The sequence below is a fragment of the Perca flavescens genome, chromosome 16 (assembly GCF_004354835.1).
Source record: "Perca flavescens isolate YP-PL-M2 chromosome 16, PFLA_1.0, whole genome shotgun sequence".
NCBI lineage: Eukaryota > Metazoa > Chordata > Actinopteri > Perciformes > Percidae > Perca > Perca flavescens.
Genome location: NC_041346.1, coordinates 21,270,024 through 21,289,538, shown reverse-complemented (window position 1 = coordinate 21,289,538; position 19,515 = coordinate 21,270,024). Strand labels below are relative to the sequence as shown.

Sequence of the window (19,515 nt, the reverse complement as noted above, 5' to 3'; positions counted from 1 at the left end):
CTGCTTATACATTTTAAATACTGTTCGGTAGGTTTGTCTATAACAATACATGTTAATTTACAAGATGTCCATGTTTTATATTTAAATTGTAACTTTTGTAAGGAACTAGTAACTAAAGTGGTCAAATAAATGGTGTAAGAGTAAGTACAATACTCTCCCCTAGAGTGTAGTGGAGTGAAAATATAAAGTAATGGATACACTGAAGTAAAGCATGAGAACATTTTTACTTAAAGTTGTACTTAAATACACTACTTGAGTAAATGTACTTCGTTACTTTCAATCAGTGCAAAAAACAAATTAATCATAGAACATTTGTGAAAAAAAAGGTAATGTTCATACAGGACTGTTAAGACAGTAACTAGTTACCAATCTACTTTCATCTATATGATATATTTATGGATCTTATGTTTCTACTTCAGGTATGAGGAAAGTCATATTAACTCAAACAACACACTGGGAAGTTTCATTTTATTTGAAGTTAAATGAACCACAGAGAGTTCCAGAGAGTGGTGGAATCTTTAACAAAAGTGATATTCCCCTTCATTCATTAAAAAAAAAAGGACTAATCTTTACGGAGTCAGTTTGAGTGGTGGGACCACAGAAGAGAGCAAACACGAGGGAAGGGAAGGGAGGGGAGGGGAGGGGAGGGGAGATGGGGGAAGGGGGAGTGGACAAAAGAAGAGAGAAAATAGAGAAGACTAAAAGGATGTGAAGTCTCTGCTTCACTTCTGTCAACTTTTTTTTCTACCTTAGCAGCAGCCCAGATTTACAGACTATGTATATTGCACCAGGAAAGTGCTCTGAATGGAGAGAAAAAAAGAAAGAAAAGAATCACATTCAAGTTAATGACAAAAGACATACAACAGGCAAAATTACCTCAGAGTGATCTATAAAGTGCCCTTTAGGTTCAATTGTGTTAGAAAAAGGAGAGAGAGAAACAAAAACAAAGAAGAAAAACCTTTTTTTTTTCTATGTAAGAAACGTGCTGCTTTATGTTAGTGGCAATCACAGCTTTTCTCTCAAACACTCGCGCGCACACACACACAGCTTCATTTTAGTGTTGTTGATCAGTAATACTTCTGTTAAGTTCATACATATATTTATAGATCATTAAAGAACTTAAAAAAGTGTCCCTCCCCACCACCTCCCCAACCCCAGAACAACTTACAGCATTATGAACAGCAACAGGCATGAGAATATTAATATAAATGTCTCAGAGAAACTATCCCTACGTTTTAGTTTTGCCTTCACGACTTTGAGACCGTGCACGTCCAAATTACTATGATGTCGTCAAAGCAAAAACAAGATACAGTTTCATGCTGCTTTCATAGCACTACAATAAAAAAAACATTTTATTCAATACGTTTGCTATGACCTTAACAAATGATATGGATAATTTTTTTCCCGGACTAGCCAGATTTACACTTCACACAAAATGTCATATAGAATTGTCAAAATAGTAAACAACATTGTTCATCAGTACAAATACGTTAAGAGTATTTTCCTGCAAGTATTATATCAATGATTTAAAAAAGAAATCTGTTCCATGACGACTAAATAACAAAAAAAAAAGAGAGGAGTATCTTATACCCTATTCTTGAATCCTTACCAGTGGATAAAAAAAAAAAATAAAGGCTGCAGCGGAGATTTCTGATCACACAACATATAGACAAGGCTCTACGGAGGGGTGTGGCTGATTTCCTGAAATGTGATTGGCCAGCATTCCTAAGGTAACCTGGTGTTGGTCTAAGGATTTGAGAGAGCTGTGATCATAGTGCCGTTGCCGTTTCTTAGAGAAATAGTGCATGTAGGAGCCAAACTAAGGCCATGCTAAATCCCCTCCACTGACGGGTGCTTGAATACTGTGCTATAGTGTACATAAAGGAGCTATTGAAATGCATTAGTGTTTTCCAGCACTGTAGATTTTCACAGGACGAGGGTAGAGGGGAAACAAACGACGGCACAGGGCCAGCTCATTCATTGCTCATGCCTGTGGATAATAATTTCAGCATTCAACAGTGCGACTCTCCCGTTCTTTCCCCAGCACCTTTAAGGAGTGACCTACCCACTCTAAAGAGATTTAAAGATGTAGGCATATTGGCTTGACAAATCGCTGTACGGTCTCAAGCCACCGTGCTGTGGAAGTGGCTCACAGTCAGGCGTTACAGTACAACATGCTCGCACAGAACTGCTACAGCAGCTGTTTTGAGATCCCTGTGGCTTTTTGTTTTGTTTATTTTTTTGTTTGTTGGTTGGTTGGATGCAGTCAGAGGCTGCTGTCGTTAGTCGACCCCCTCGAAGCCCTGAGCGTTCTCCACAGCCATGAGCAGTTTCTCTCTCAGGTCCTCAAATGATTCGTAAGTGGGCAGATCCAAGCGGTTGAAACTGGGAAGAGAAACCGTTTGACAAGTTACAAAAAATGAACATGGCATTTGGTTTCAAAATGCACTTGATGTATTTTTAGCCATGCAAGCTGCATGGCTTCGTGGACAGCAATGTTGGTCGATCGGTCCTCTTTGGTCTAGACTGAAACTGAAGATTGATTGGCACAAAATTTGGAAGAAACATTCATGGATCCCAGACAATGCATCTTAATGACTTTTGTGAGCCCCCGACTTTTCCTCCATCGACCCCAGCAGGTCAAATTTGTAATTTGTCTAATACTTTAATGACCAAACACCTTTAGAACTTAAAAGGAACACGCCGACTTATTGGGAATTTAGCTTATTCACCGTAACCCCCAGAGTTAGACAAGTCCATACATACCCTTCTTATCTCTGTGCGTGCTGTAATGCTGTCTGACGGCTCCAGCGGCATCAGGCCAGTACAGATCCTGCAGGTGAATGGTTCCAGTAATCCTACTGCTCCGAATAAGTGACAAAATAACGCCAACATGTTCCTATTTACATGTTGTGATTTATAGAGTCACAGCATGTACAAAAAATAACATAACATGAGACAAAGCCATCTTCTAACTGTAAACAAACTGGGAACTATATTCTCAGGCGGAAGAATATAGTACTTGAGCGGAGTGATATGCTCGCAGCAAGCCTGTCTGAGAATATAGTTCCCGGTTTGTTTACGGTCAGAAGATGGCTGTGTCTCATGTTACGTTGTTTTTGTCACAATTGGGAGCAGTAGGCTAGTTGGAACCAGTTACCTGCAGGATCTGTGCTGGGCTAAGCTAATGCTGGAGCCGTCAGACATGGTTACAGCACGCACGGAGATGAGAAGGGTATGTATCGACTTGTCTTACTCTGGGGGTTACGGTGAATAAGCTAAATTCCCAATAAGTCGGCGTGTTCCTTTAAGACATTCCCATCAGCCTCAGTTGTACTTTGTGTTTGTATGCTACAAACTAAACTAGGATGGTGAACATTGTAAACATTACACCTGCTTAGCATGTCAGCATTGTCACATGCTGACATTAGCATTAAGCTCAAAGCACCATTGTGCCATCTGTGTGTGTGTGTGTGTGTGTGTGTGTGTGTGTGTGTGTGTGTGTGTGTGTGTGTGTGTGTGTGTGTGTGTGTGTGTGTGTGTAGTAATAACATACCATGTGTGAGCTCTTGGCAACTTATCTGGTGTTCCCCACTGCTCGATTGTGAACAGCTGAGGTCCATTAGAACCTGGCACAAAACAAAAATGTTTAACTATGATCAACCAGTTGAGAAATATAATTACTTTAATTGGACAACAAATTTAACCTCTAGGTATATTCAATAGAGTCAATCATTGGAAGAGAAACAGGAGGAAGGAGACCATTTTATGTAAAATGCAAAATCATGCAGTATTTTCTCACACTGAGAAAAAAAATCTAACATTTTAGCATTCATAGTATCGAACATTTTTGGTCATTCCTCATCAGTTTGACACATTTATCTATCTGTATGTGTACAGTCATAGTAATCCAATTCTTGGAACTGCAACGGCTGACTTCTCTCACTGTTACATAAAGTCCAGGCCTTGCCGTTAAAACACTGAATATATGATTTTTAAAGAACTGGTACTGATATACAAGCAGGAAGTAAAGGAAATGTGTAGTTATTTGTTGAGGTAACATACCATAAAGCTCGGCAAAACCATTCATGGGCACTCGTGACGTCCCCGTAACAAACTGGAGGAGTCGGATTCTCTTTTCAGCATCCATCAACAGGACAACCTGATGACAGAGGAGAGATAAAATCTCTCTGTGATATTTATCAAATAGTTCACAGAATTCATTTAGGAAATACTAGCCTCTAGCCCCACAAAAAAAAAAACTTATGTATATGATAATTTGTCATTTCTACAATTACAACACAGAAAAAGGTGATGAATTCATTCAAAGCAGTAATGCCTGTGCGTGTGTAAAATCTAAAAACTAGGGCTGCACAATTAATTGCAATTTTATCGAAATCGCAATATGGACTAATGCAATATACAAATTGCAGGGGGGACGCAATAGTTGTTAAAAGGCAAAATATGTGTCAAACCATTCTGAATTTAATATTGTGGTGCTGCAGAGACGTCCACGCCTATAAATCGTATCCTACAGACTAAAGAAAAAAAATATCTTTGTTTGGTACAGATCCTCACAAAAATCACACTAAAATAATATATTTTTTTTACATTTTTCTTTTTTACATTTTTTTAATGAAAAGGAGAATAATGATACAAAAATTATAATTTCCTCCATTATCGTCAATCATATTGCAATATCAGTCTAAATAATTGCCATAAGATATTTCCCTCATATCGTGCAGCCCTACAAAAAACCCAGCACAAATTCAAACAGAAGCCGTTTGATCCAGGCTCTTTCATCAGTGCAAACAAGCCTGTTACTTCCAAACAGACTTTGATCTCAAAAGCAAGGCCAGCAAACCTGTCGCAGGCTGGACGGAGGGAAAGATGACTGCTACCAACTTTTATTATGAAATACCCGTGACTAATATGTGGCAACATGTGGCTGGTGTGTGGATGTATCACAGTCGTACCTTCCAGAACCACTGTATAACAGGATGGTTGGGACAGTAGCCGTTCTTGTAAACAGTGTGTTGCCTCCAGTCGTTGACGTCCACGTCACCTAGACCACACATGAGCAGCTACACGGAGGGCAGGGGAGAAAGAAAATATTAACAACCAGTGTCACTTTCTGTTAAAATGCCAAATGTCAAATTGCACAAAAAGTTTATTGTAAATACATGTCATGGTCTGAGAACTGATTAAATAAAGGATGCATGCTGTACCTCCAGTTCGTTTTCATCAAAGATCTTGATCAGATCTATGAGAATGAGCTCAGTGAAGCCCTGAAAATTAAACAAAAACAGAATTAAAACATATTTCTAATGAAAGTTCAATTCCAGCAACACAAGGACAGAAACTCCCACTAAATAACTGAGATGTTAATACATTTTGAAAGCTACAAATATTAAAGGAGGAGGTTTAGGTTTAGAGTCAGAGGGCCTCAGGCACGCCAACCCAAAGTCAGTGGTCACATTGCCCCCGAGTGGCGACTGTATTATTGCACATAAATACCTCCAGGAAGGCGTTCATCTGCTTCTGGACCCGGTTGACAAACCTCCACTGGATGACCAGGCTGTCAGAGGAAAAATTATTGACATTTAGATAATGTAACTTTATTGTAACCATTGCTAAAAGCCAGTAACTATTCATGTGAAGAAAATGATTTGTCATGTTCTTACTCAATGTATTCCTTTTTGTTCTCGTTGGTCACCACCATGTCTGAGCCGCTGGGCTTCAGGTCGACCTGGTACGTCTAAGAAAGAAAAGAAAAACACTCCAGATACCAAACTACATGACTTTACTGAAACTGTAAATGGTGATTGATTTTGGGCGTGCACACCTGTCCAAAGTTGTCCTCGTCAATACAGAACCTCAGGTCCAGCTCAGTGGGATCGTTCTCCAGGATCCACTTCAGCGAGTTGTAGTATTCGCTGTCCTGCAGGGATGCAACGCGGGGCAGATCAACGTTACACACAGAGAAAATGAAGTGGCTTTTATTTACAAAATTCATTCTTGGCTGTGTTAAATCAACAACCCTGTGGTCAGTGTTGTTGTAGCTCAATTGCTAGTCTCGCATTGCCCTCCTCAGCGCTGCGGAGGAGAGTCTGGCTAGTCCACACAGCATGCCGGGATGGGAGAAATATGTGCTCTGGTTTACTGGCTTGGCTTTAAACCAATCACAATCGTCAAGGGCCCCAGGGCCTCTGCAAAATAGCCTCGGGAAGGAACTTGTTTATGTGCAACATGTGCACGTTCAAAAGTTGTTTGCAAACTCAGATTGGACAGATAATCTAGCTAGCTGTCTGGATTTACCCTGCAGAGATCTGAGGAGCAGTTAACCATAGTTCTCATAAATCTACCGGAGTTTAAAATGCCAACACAAAGAAAGCCTAAGGTAACGGACATCAGGACCAAATGAGAGACATACGGCGGAAATTCCGGCAGCACCTGAACAATCCCGGAAGTGGAAGGTCGTGGATATAGACTACTCCATTGTTAATGTAAAAAAAAATTAAATATAAAGGATGTGGATTGTTAAAATAATAAAAATGAATTAGCAAATTCACTAAATACATATTTCAGTCTATTTCACAAAGTCAAACAAACAATCAAAAATAATATATGAGTTAATTTAATTTAGTAGCAATGAGATCTTACCACAGACTCCATGTCTTTAAGGGAGATCTGTTTTCCCAGCATCATCTTGTAGAAGGGTCGGATGAAAAAACCTAAGAAAGCAGAAAACAACACTGTGCTGTAACTTTATGTGTGTGGTAAAAAAAAAAAAAAAAAAAAAAAAAAAAAAAAAGGTTTTAAAAAGAAATTGTGAAAAATGAAAATGTTGCTGAAGAGTTGCAAATACACATAATAACAAAATATAACATTTCAGTACATTTCTAGTGACAGGATCCAAACTAAAGCAACTTACCATCCAGTAGTTTTCCATGAAACACAGCCATTCCTGCCACACGTCCGATGAACTTGAAATAGGAGAGGTGATCCTCGTTGCACAGGCCAGAGTTGGGATTGATTTGGAGTGTGTAGTTGTCTCTGCACAGACGAGAGAACAGAGGAAGAAAGTCATTTAGATGGTTTCATTTCCAGGTTAGTCATTAGTGCTCGCAGCAGTCGGTGGTACCAAATACAGTTTCTTGACTGAAATTTCAGTGTTATTTTGCAGCTGCAAGCTGTAGAAACCAAACAGAAAAGAAAATGGATTGGATGACAGTAGAGGAGGACACACCTTTGCCCTTGATTTAATACAACAAACATAAATTACCTCACTGAAATAATTTTGACTTTATAAAGTACGGCTGTGATTTATCTCATGAGTTTTTATTAGTGTTCCAGACATTTTCTTTTTTATGATATCCATAGTGCTTTATGCCAGGTCACTAGACACTCAACTGGACTCTGCTTGTCCTCTTAATGTTGATCAACTACTGCTCCCAGCTGAGGGGGAAATCTTAAGTTTTTTTTTTTTTTTTTTTTTCTATAGCAGATAATGTAAAATATGTTATATTTTTGCTCCTTACCATGGCGACAAAACCCTGCATGATTCACACAGAATGTAGCATCTCACATCTCATTTCGCAAAACACTGTTCAAATATTACATGATTACTGTCATGTGACTAAGCATTGGCTTTTATGTAATTGGATCTGCATGATAATGTTAAGACAAAATAATAAAAGTTGCTGTGATGAATAATCCCAGTGTGGTTTCATTTGAAAAGGTTTTAATCATAGTCTTATTTTTTTTTATTATTATTAAATCAGGCAAATGTTTAATTAAAGTAAGGGGTTCTTTTTTAAATGTCCCTGCCTTTTTAACAGCTTGATTTGGATTATTTATGCTTTATCTTTGCCCTAGATGGAAAAAAAATGAGAGAGAATCAACAGAGTGATCCACTAATGATGGTGCCAGGAAAAGGAACAGAACATAAGTCACTTTAATTATCTTAACCTTTGCTGTATGTGGGAAAGGATGGCTTTTTGAATGAGAGGAAAAGTTAATCAGAGTAAAAGGAAACTTTAACAAGTCTCATAGGAAAACAACACGGAAGCTCTAGCTCTTTTGCTCTCTTCAAACAACCAGACACTTCGCAGAACACAGGAGTTGCTGGTCTACCGCTGCCTCAATCTCTGCCTCCATCGCTTATTTTGTTTGTGTTATTGTGTGATTTTGGTGCTTTAAAAAGGTTAGGAACTAACAAAACTAATAAAACTAACAAACAAACTAAACAATTGTGGCAGCGGTAGACCAGCAACTCCTGTGTTATGTGAGGTAAAATTACCGTTTTTGTCAAAAAAAAGAGTCTGGTGGCTTTGACGAGAGCAAACGGCTTTGGTTCCCGTCAGAAAGGGCTGTTTGACGGCAAGGTAAAGCAAACACTGAAATGGATATCTTTTTTTCTTTTTTTTAAGTGGGCCTTCTTGTAGGTGGCTAAATATGTTTAGCAGTTTCCATTAGTCCAAAGCAGTACATTGCTTAGCTTCTGTGTCAGTACTCCTGCATGCTTATCCAAACTGGGGGCGTGCCAACCGCCATCTACTGTGGGTAATACACTGACTATGGATAAGTACCTCATACAACCCCACTTCAAAAAATCGGAACAATCCTTTTAACACTAAGCCCTGCGTCATATCCTCTTTCTCAGTTAGAAGCAGCTCTGTAGATCTTAAAGTCAGCACACACAACAAGCAGAGACTTACGTAGCAGAGTATTCAAACAGGCCGTAGTAAGGATTGAACATCTCCTTCGATAAGAGGAAGAACCACTCCCTGGCCACACCGCCGTAGTCCAATCCTTTCTCTGACTCAAACTCGATCCACAGCCGTGACTTCAGAACATCAGGCCTCTTCAGGGACATGATTCGACGGTACGATTCCTCAAAGATGTTGTTCCTGTGTAACTTCATCTCGAATCGGTTGGGGATGTCAGCCTAAGATAGTTCACATAGAACTCACTTTAATGCAAATGAAAAAACATGCTGTGATAAATTCAGGTAAAACTAAACTAGGGCTAAGGTAGGTAGAAATATGTGACCTTGGTGCAAAGAAAATCCGGGGATTTAACCGACGAACACCTCGTCACAGGCTCGCTTCTCTAACCACTGTCTATAAGCTTGCATAGAAATTAATCTCAGTTTTTTTATTATTGTTATTGTTACTATTTATCCAAGATTAGATTCCAGAATTAGAAAACAACAATTAGGAAAGAAAACAGACAGTAACATTCAATTCTGCACTCCACCTTCCAAATGTCGTCACGAAGAAATGGGAAATTATTTATATGAATATTTAGCATGCGATAAACATGTCAAACTCAGTCACGCAGTGTCAAGGCAGTGTAAGGAAAGTTGAAGTATGCAATCAATCAAAATTCTTGTGAGTGTGAGGAGAGGATGTGAGGTTTCGACCAAATTTAGCTTTGTTATATAAAAAAATAAATAAAAATAAAAAAGTGCCCCAGCATAAACCAAGAAACCCAAGACAGATCTGTACTTGAAAAATCACTTCTTACCGGTTTCTTCAACTTCTTCCGGAAGTAGTCGTACTTCTGCTTGAACTCTCTGGAGTAAGGAACAACCTGCACAGACATAAAGCAACACAGCTGATCAATGCTCAGTTATAAACTTTTGGCTTGTGATGTAAATGTGTTTAACAGGAAAACTTAATATGCTTTGATTTCTTGTTAAAACAAACAAACAAAAAAACTACATGGAGTGTAACTTTGGGAGAGGAGTCGGCAACAAGGGAGAAGAATATCTGAAGTGGTACACAGAGTGACACCAGGGTGTCGGCATGTTAAGTGACAACCGCAGCGATGGAGTGATTTATCTTTGTTGTACAAGGACACTGAGGCTGATGATAGAGTGTGACAGATAGAACCCCAATGTTAAAAGAAGAACTTGTTGTTGTCTGTGTAGCAACACTGCTGTGTCAAAAAGACTCTCTGAAGTAGTGTGTGTGTGTGTGTGTGTGTGTGTGTGTGTGTGTGTGTGTGTGTGTGTGTGTGTGTGTGTGTGTGTGTGTGTGTGTGTGTGTGTGTGTGTGTGTGTGTGTGTGAACTACTCACAGGTCCTGTGATAGCCGGACTCTGCAGACGAGGGTCCTCCCACTGTGTGTTCTTTGTATCTGGATGAAACAAACAAAATTAACACGAGCTCTTTAGGTAATAAAAGGGTTCACCAAGACTTCAGGGAAAGCTAGTGTCAGTCATTTGACTGACAATAAATCACCAAGACGTTTAAGAATTGATTATTAATTTATTTCATTTATTGAGCAAAAACCTTAAACAATTGCTGGTTTCTGCTTTTCACATGTGAGGATTTTCTACTTTTCTCTGTTTTATATCAACGTAAACTAAACATCTTCAGGTTTTGGACTGCATTATTTGAAGAGGTCACAGCTGACTCTGGGAAATGTAAAGAGCACTTTTTCACAATTTCTTTCCCAAATTACTCAATTAATCCAAGAAATGATCAACAGATTAATCAGTAATGAAAGTACTTGTTAGTTGCAGTCCCTCTTTAACACTCGTATGACCATACAACTTTCATTTAAGTGGCATCAGGCCATCATACAATACATCCTCAACCGTATGACCTGTCCACTGAGTTTCTGCTGTAATGGACGAGGTGCTTTGCGGTCCCGGACACTGAAAAATCTGTGGCTGCCATGCAACCACTACACACTATAAAAAGTAATTTAAGAGAAAGACCGATTAAGTATGACACACATGACCAAATGCAAGCATGGAAGACACAGAAAGTGGTATGATGGAGTCGTCTTACTGTGGTCAATGTAGAAGGTGCGTCCGTCTGAATGAATTCTTTCTTCCCATCCAGGCTAGAAGGAACAAAAAAAGAAGAAGAGTGAGAAAAAGCTAATTCACCATTAGATAGTACTATTAAAAACAGGCCATGCTCAAATAGTAATTTAAAATCCATCCACTTTTTTTGTCCTTTTTATTTTATGCTTGATTGAACTTGACTTGAGTATCAAATGGTCTGAACACTGAGGCAAGCTCAATCAAACACCACAAAGGGAACTAAAAGGATTTTCTCTCCTATTTGAATCAAGGTCTGAGACGTCAGCAAGGCAGGGATACGACCACAACATAAAGGTTAATAACCACTACGGGTTCAAACCAGTACACCACCACTGACACGGTGACCACTCAGTACAGTGCCACACGCACACGCACACACAGGCAAGTAAAACAGTAGATTGAGAGAAAGGGGTGGGGAAAGGCACCGAGTCTGACAATGTGTCAAACAGGGTGAACCTAACAGTATGTGTGTTTAAGTATGCTGCTACTGCATGAGAGAGACCAGATTGGAATGCTGATAACACATGCAGCATACAGCCAGTTCCTTCCTCTAACATGTATAGCTCCTTTCTCTCCCTCCCTCTGCCCCCTTTGTTCAACCCGGTTCTCCTCCTTCAGCGCTTCTTGTTCATTCTCATTCCCTCCCTAACAAATGCCCGGTGCGCCTTGCCTCGATCCACTTTCCCAACTCGTCTTATCTGTGCCTCAGACACTGAAACAGGTACACAGACATGGAGCACTCGGAGGGAATCCCAGGAGAATGGTCGGGAGCTCCAAATGTTAATCATAGAAGTGGTGGTGCAGGAGGGGACGCACAGAGAGAGGAAGTGGGGTAAAATACTTATGATAAAAAGGAAGGGAAAGGTACAGCCCATCCATGCCGGTCATGAGAGAGATAGAGAAAAGATACAAAGAGAGAGAGAGTAGAACAAAGAAAAGAAAAAGAAAGCGCAAGGCTGTCTGCAGGCATTTGACCAGACCGGACCAGACAGGTAGAAAGGCAGGCAGAGGGAGGGAGGCACCAACCAACCTCCTCTGGTAGGTTCTGCCAAACAGACATGGCCAGCATACATTAGATCCACCAGAACGGAGAGAAAAAAAGAGAAAGAGAAAGAGGGAGAGAGAACACACACACATGCACACATCACACAAGCCTGTGAGATGTACAAACCTATGAAGCTTTGGTTATTCAACAGCTACCTACAGTAACATTTGTTGGGGGTTTGTCTTTGTCAAACAGATAATAGTGCAGGTGGCAGACAGTCTTCGCCTCCTAAATAGGGATTATCACTCAGCCCCCAGACTCTGTTTTCTCATCCTCGCCAGTGACATTCTCCCACTGTCACCCTCTTTTCTAACAGGACTAAAAAAGGAAATGTCTGATACAGTCTGATCACAAGACCATGCCTCATTCTTTTCCTCAAAAGCCACTTCATTCACATAGCTTTTAAAACACATTTTAAGGTGACCTGTAGACCAAAACCACAACAAAAATATAAGAAAAGCCACTGATGGTGCAACGAGGTCAAATAAATACCTTTTCTCATTCAAAGTTTATCTTAGGGAACTGGTTACACAGTTTACACATAATAAAGTACATCTTGGTAACGGCAAGTTAATGAGTGAGTAATGAGTGAACAAAGCGAGGCAATTATTGGGACCTATGAGGTTGTTCTAGGGTACGCAGTTGGTCTTATTGTGACTGTACTTACAGGAAGAGGACCAAGTTCACCAGGCTCCATTGAGTTCTTATTCCTCATATAGACTGGATATTTCAACCTGGGATCCTCCTGGTTGTCAAAAGAGAGAGGGAGGGCAGGGAAGGAAGAGATACAGAAATGCTAATTATTTATTCCAATACAGGGTGAGGAAAAAAGCTTGAACATATAACACAACTCCTTGGTCTGAGGAGCTGAATCCTATCAAGGACTGAACTAAATGTCTGATTGACTTTCACACCACCAGATGTCACTACAACATCCCGGAATATCAACACTAACCACTGCCCTAGATTTGTAGTGTCTATTTATCAAATAGAACTGTCAAAATAACAGCCCACAACCGCATGCAGAAACAAAAATAATAATCCACTTCTAAATTGTATAGCTTCATTTGCCTTTACTGTACACTTTTGTCCTAACAGGTTTTAATGGAAAGAGCTATGTAAATTGGCACTAATTATAAAGAAAATAGAAACAAAAGTGTAATACAGTTATATCAGTTTAGTTGAGTTTTTACACAGCTGTCTACAAGTTTTTTTAGACAGCTTTTGAAACTTTGAAATTTAAACCTAAGCAAATACTCATTCATTGTTCGTTATTGGAACTTCATATATAGAAGAAACGTTATTATTCGTCACATACAATCGTACAGTATAATGTAGTGACATTATATCTCTGAATTGAACCCATCCTATAAGCATTAGCAGCAGTGGACTCCACATAGCGTCCAGGGAGCAACTTGGGGTTCAGTGTCTTGCTCAAGGACACTTTGACATGTAGGAGGCCGGGATCGAACCGCCAATCTTGTGGCCGACCCTCTCTACCTCAGAGTCTGAGCCACAGCCACCCCCTTGGGGTATGCTGCATTGCATGCTTGTCGGCTGACCTTGTGCTTGATTTGATGCAAGCAGTTCATTGGATCTCAACTTATATTCCCTATAATTATTACCAAATAACAGTTTCTTTCCTGGAAACTTAGTAGGAAATGGTTAGGAAATTACAGCTCTGCAAATTAAAGCTTCACCCTTTAGTCATATATTTCATATTTTCAAGCCTAAATTACTATTCAGTTCCAGCCTGTTACCACAGTGTGTTAGCTCACCCAGGTGGTGACTCTGCTGTTGTGGTCGATGAAGAAAGGCCGTCCATTGGGGGCTATCCTCATCTCCCAGCCTGGGGGCAGGAAGCTCTGCTGTGTCTTGGGCTGGGACTTGGGGGAGCTGTAGGGGGACGGCTGGGGAGACTGCGGGTTGGAGAACGTGTCCTTTACAGCCCTCCGCACCTGGATGTTGTTGGCTCCCTGAAACCAAAATGGGAAAATAAAATGAAGCCTAATCACTATCACTCCTATTAGACTAAAAAGGGGAGCACTAAAGTTATAACCAAATGTAGATGAATGATCCTTTGAAACACAACAGACAATAAAAAGGATGTAAACCAGTCTTCGAAGAGTTCCCTTCGTATTCTGGTTAGAAAACTGAATATGATTAGAAAAAACATCCCCATGGCCGAATATTCTTTTGATTCACGTGTAAAGAGGGACGGAGCTAATCAACAACCATGCTGCGTACGCCATCGGCCTGTCAAGTTGTCCAATCAAAATTCTACAGATTTCAGTTTTTACGGATTCCCTGGATATTCCCTCTGAGGCTTAATGGTACAGTAACCACTTTTAGATTTTTACTCCTTCATTGTTCCCAAGGATTTAAAAGTCCAAGAAAAACTTAAGATGTTTTACTGTAAAACGACCAAACCTCTTTATGAATCTATTTCTGGTAATGGATGGAGACCATGGTCATATAATACCACTATTCCAGACACCATTTATCTACAGGAAACCTGACATTTCTGGCATCTTAAAAACTTCTGAAGCAACATTAAACAAACATAAGTTTCTCAGGCTAATGAGTGTTCCCACATCATATTCATTTAGCAGTAATTATCACTGACAGATCTCGTTTTTAACAAGAGAAAAGACTGCATTAATTAATCCACAGACCTCTCACCTCTTCTAAAAGTTGTAATTACAATTTCACTTCACTTCCTTTTACCTCTACAATGCCTTGTTAACACACAGACACACAACTTAATTAAACCTTCTTCAGGTCAGTTCCCTTGGTAGTAGCACCGAGCCAAGCCATTAAATGCAGTAAGACGTCAAAACGAGACCAACTGTTTGTGTGGTGGATTTATAGCTACACCACACAGTTTAAAGTTAAATGTGCACAGGCAAAAGTTTCACAAGTTTTCTAAAATGTCAGCTGCTTTGAGCTGCAAGTGCATGTTCACACACACAGTACAAATTAATCTTCAAATGTTACCTACGAGAACTCGTTTTTATTTGCTTTTGTGGTTGCCTTTGTGTTACTAAAACGGCCTCTAGATTTAATGGTTAGTTTCCGAGATCAATATCATAGATTTGGATATCCCCGGGTTTGCTTTAGCAAATTACAGCAATCATTTGGGACCTGTGATCCATTCAAATAATGTATTCTTCCAGCAGTAACTGAATCTACCATCTTGGATTTACAACACCAGCCTCGTACTGTTATGGCTTTAAAACACACTGTGCTGCAGAAGGAAATTCTGACCGCGCAGAGTGCATAACAAACTCAGGAATAACAAAGCTGAAGTAAAGCTCGGACCATTTCACATTGGTCCGAGCTTTACTCATATTTAATGCTCATTCTCCGTTAAAGATGGAAAAAAAAAGCAGTATGAAGAAAGAAAATCATCCTCAATGGAGAGATGAAAAGAAGGGATGAGAAGAAAAGATTTCCACAGGGTTGTTAAGCCTTAAGAGTGTGAAAAGCAGCATCAAGACAGAGTTTACCTGAAAGAAAGAGAGATGACAAAAACGGTGCAATATTAAAGAAGGAAATCGAGGATTGGCTGATGGGAGATGGTTGAGGATCATGATTTAGTCATATTCAAAAGGGATGGTAATGACGGATTGCATGACAAGGAAGTGTGGAAGGGTAAAGATTGAAGAAAAAAGGGAAAGGATATGGAAAAGCGGGACGGTACAGTACAGGTGACTTATTCTCACCTCCAAGGGGGTGGAAAGGGTGACAGTAGGGGAGCTGAGACTACGAGGTCGTCGGACTTGGGGCTCATGGAGGTGGTTGTTGGAGGCATTGGAAGAGGAGGAGGGGGTGGATGGGGGTGTCGGGGCCGAGGCTCCTCCTGATGCTTCTGCTGCTGCTGAGGCGATGGCTCCGTCTTCAGTCAGCTGTCAGTGAAAATAGCACTTTTGAGGTTAAGCGGGGTTGGAATAAGGTTGCGAAAAAAAAACTAAACATGTTCTCATCATAGTCATGTTGGCTGTCAGGAGATGTTTGTCTGCAATGGGAAGGTCTGGATGCAAGCTTTTCTCTCAGGGAAAGGATTCCTAAAGTGTCAAAAGCATGGATCATATTGGCCCAAGAAGACAATCAATAATGTTGCTCAAAGTATGATTAAGATGTTGCATCCATCTTAGAAAACAGGGACAAAGGCTTGGGATCAGTTACATAATAATCCTAACCCAAGTGGCTGGTATAGTAAGATACGACTACCGTATGTACCAAAAACAAAGCAATGCTATGATTTTGTTATGTTAATCATTTGGTAGAGTAATAACAAAAACAGATGAGAATCATAGAACGAGAAGACCAGGTGATGAGAGACAACAGATGAAAATGCATGATATGAGCGGCGGTGGTCTGCTAAAAGCAGATATGAAAAGGGTGGATTTCAAAGAGGTAAAGGATTAAACATACACCCAGTCCCATGTAGCAGTCACTCCTTGAGCTCAGACTATGTGGAGCTGCCACATTTGCAGAGAGAAAGACAGGGGGAAGACAAGTGGAAAAACAGGGTAGAAATGGGAAAAGGGAAGGAAAAGTGGTGGTTGCAGTTCCATGCCAGGGTTTAGACAGGCGTGACCAATACAGAGTTGCACTTCATCCAGAGTATCAAACTAAATGCTAGACAAGAGGAAGAAGACATACAGTAAAGTTGGACAGAAGAGGAAACCGGAGAGAGAGAAAGACAGAAAAGGAGCCTTTGAGGTCGCAAAGCTGTCTCTCTTTCCGTCATTCTTTATGGCTACACAGAGGAGAAACAGAGGGGGAACAGAGGAAGAGATCCGACACACAGGCCTAGGCCATGACAGAGGCCGAAGGAAAGCTCCAGTCCTATGCATAGAATCCAGCTCAGCCTTTAGACCTGCTGTACCTGCGCAATTGGCCTAGTCCAGGTAGTGGTGCGGCTGTTATGGTTGACGTAATAAGTTCTTCCCTTGCCGTCCTTCCTCTCCTCCCATCCAGGGGGCAGGCCAGGGGTGGTCAATGCGTAAGCAGTCGCCGAGGGAGACTGGCCAAGTGTAGAGAGAGAGCAAAGCAAAGACAACTAATCAGTACATGCTGGTATGCGTAAGGATATGTGGAGGGATAAAATATACAAAAAAAAAAAAAAAAAAAAAAATACAGCTTTAAAATCTTTTCCCCATTTAAGCTGTGCAGCACAGTGACCGAAACAGTTTAGGAACAACATGTAACAAAATATCTGTGTCGAACGTGAACCTTCACCCACAATGAAACAGAGTTGTACTAAAATAAACACCACATGGGAAAAAGTAGTGGATCATTACTACTTTGCTGAGTGAACAATTAACCATTAGTAGCATCAAGATTCCTGAAATCAACGAATCAAATCAAACGATCACAAGATTATTTTTTTTTACCTTTATTTATCCAGGTAAGTCGATTGAGAACAATTTCTCATTTGCAACGACGACCTGTCACATTCACACAGTTACACATGCATACCTGGAAGCACAACCACAGTCTGATCTGCTGGCCACTGAGCAGCTCCACTGGAGCGGTTGGGGTTAAGGGCCTTGCTCAAGGGCACCTCAGTGGTGATAATGAGGTCTGGGGATTGAACCAGCGACCTACACCAACTACATTAACTGTGGTGGAATTTTAGTTTTGTCTGCGCAAGGACAGCACCCTCGAACATTGGACACCAGAGATGTCCCAAGCTTATCAGGCATATTTTAATGGATCGGTCTCCTTTCTTTACTGTACTCCACGGTGCAAGCATTTTGATGCATATGTGAGTGAACTTTGGGGTGTGTAAATGTGAAAAATGAATTAGGCGCACTCAAATGTCTCTGTAAGTTTAGACGCTGAGGTTGGCAAAATGCTAGACTGTATCCTTGACGTTCCACTTCCGGGATTGCTCCGGTGCTGCAGTAAATTCTGCCGGATGCATGTATTTCCGCTGATGTCAGTTTCCTTCCTCTTTCTTTGTGTTGGAATTTTAAACTCCGGTGGATTTATGAGGACTATGGTTGACTGCTCCTGAGACCGCTAGCTAGACTACCTGTCCAATCTCTCGCACTACTATTTTGCAGCGGCTCCATGCCGTGAGTTTAGCACCGCCCATGATGATTGTGATTGGTTTAAAGAAATGCCAATACTAGCCAGACTAGCAAACTGCACACGGGTTTACAAGCGCGAGTGTGTAGTTCCAACAAATCCAGCAGAGTGATACATCATCTTTCTAGTGGATCATGTCATGTGAATTTCAGGAGTCACATTCTCCAGTTAAACTTGAATTCATATCCCATCCAGAATCAAGCGCACACACGCACACACACACACACACACACACACACACACACACGTGCACACACACACGTGCACACACACACACACACACAATAAGCCATCCACTTCAGGCAAGTGTAGGAGTTTATCAAAGTAATTCACAAAACTAGTCAGGGGACACATATAGCTCATCCTACGTGGTATCTGGGAACTAAGAGGTGGACGACTGATAGGCTTTAAATTGTAAATAAACTGAGATATTACCATGGCTTCCTCAACACCTGAGACAGTTTGAGCTCTTGTTCTTCTGGTCTGGGAAGCCTGCTGGTGGTAGACAACATGGTAAGACGGCCTTTAGTTCACTGTAGGTTAAGTTTTCAATGCCAGGGTGAAAGTAACAGAGCAAGGGGGGAGTGTTTGGGTAGTAGTGAAGGTTGAGTGAGGAAAAACTGAATGCACAAAGGGGAGTGACAGAAAGGGGGGAGATTCCTCCACTGAAGCATACGAGCTGTGAGGTTGACGACGGGTAGCAGGAAGGAGCACAATCAATTTGGACGTGATTACACAAAATGGAGGTTAGGGAAGCTTTTAGCAGTGTGCTGCCAGGAACTTTCAAGAAGAGTAAATTTAAATATTAAGACAGTCCAAGCCGCAGAAGCTTGCATTTCCCTGCTGAAAGGAAGACATTTTGCATCATTATTTTCCCTGAACAGTAAATGTATCTTCAGTTGGTGCAGGCATCTTTAATCTCAACCCAAGTTAAAAAGGATGTTCAAGATACAGTAACACCAGTCAGAGAAAACGGTTCTGTCCTGAAACTGTTAGAGCAGCGAAAGTGATTTACTGTGCTGAAGATCAAAGAAAGTTCACAAAAAAGGAGTTTGAATCTCAGACATGAATTGTAAGAAAATGACATTGCAGGGGAAAGAAAACAATAGAAATTGTAGTTTCAACAAAGCAATCCAAAAGACATGTAAAATGACAATACCCGTGTAGTTCAGCAGTTCGGCAGAGCTTAAAGACACTGGATGTTGTTCTGCTTATTACTTTACTATAAACCTGGAAGACATTTAAATTCAACAAACAACCCCCAACCACATACAGTGGGTTATTTCTGGGTGCCGTAGGCCTCCATTGTTGTGCAAAATATTTTTTTTATTTATTTTATTTTGAGTCAATCCCACAACATCCTGCTTCTGTTAATAATAACCAGAGCACTAAATGTGTATTAATCTACGGCTGAAAATAGTCCCCAACAAATGCATTATTTACTCCCGTTTGAGGAACATTTCCTAAAAACTACAGAGCCCAGCTGTTTTAGGAAATTACTGACTCTTTAAAAAAAAAATGAAACT

At 40.6% G+C, this 19,515-nt stretch overlaps 1 protein-coding gene across 8 annotated transcripts in view; it reads right to left on the bottom strand.

Moving 5' to 3' along the window:
* Positions 1-451: 451 nt before the first annotated feature.
* Positions 452-19,515, bottom strand: part of nedd4l (NEDD4 like E3 ubiquitin protein ligase) — a 48,849-nt gene continuing 29,785 nt past the window's right edge. For 5 of the 8 annotated variants that reach the window (XM_028600854.1, XM_028600855.1, XM_028600856.1 and 2 more), the window contains 19 exons: positions 18,425-18,484; positions 16,782-16,919; positions 15,613-15,795; positions 13,666-13,863; positions 12,555-12,632; positions 10,805-10,859; positions 10,087-10,145; positions 9,532-9,597; positions 8,721-8,950; positions 6,935-7,056; positions 6,664-6,734; positions 5,846-5,941; positions 5,685-5,758; positions 5,518-5,578; positions 5,229-5,288; positions 4,977-5,084; positions 4,066-4,162; positions 3,557-3,629; positions 452-2,385 (listed from right to left, as the gene is read on the bottom strand). In XM_028600854.1, the coding sequence (XP_028456655.1) occupies positions 2,283-2,385; positions 3,557-3,629; positions 4,066-4,162; positions 4,977-5,084; positions 5,229-5,288; positions 5,518-5,578; positions 5,685-5,758; positions 5,846-5,941; positions 6,664-6,734; positions 6,935-7,056; positions 8,721-8,950; positions 9,532-9,597; positions 10,087-10,145; positions 10,805-10,859; positions 12,555-12,632; positions 13,666-13,863; positions 15,613-15,795; positions 16,782-16,919; positions 18,425-18,484 (1,932 nt within the window). In that variant the 3' untranslated portion in view covers positions 452-2,282. The remainder of the gene's footprint in view (positions 2,386-3,556; positions 3,630-4,065; positions 4,163-4,976; positions 5,085-5,228; positions 5,289-5,517; positions 5,579-5,684; positions 5,759-5,845; positions 5,942-6,663; positions 6,735-6,934; positions 7,057-8,720; positions 8,951-9,531; positions 9,598-10,086; positions 10,146-10,804; positions 10,860-12,554; positions 12,633-13,665; positions 13,864-15,612; positions 15,796-16,781; positions 16,920-18,424; positions 18,485-19,515) is intronic. The other 3 variants (XM_028600850.1, XM_028600852.1, XM_028600853.1) reach the window with 3 other exon arrangements.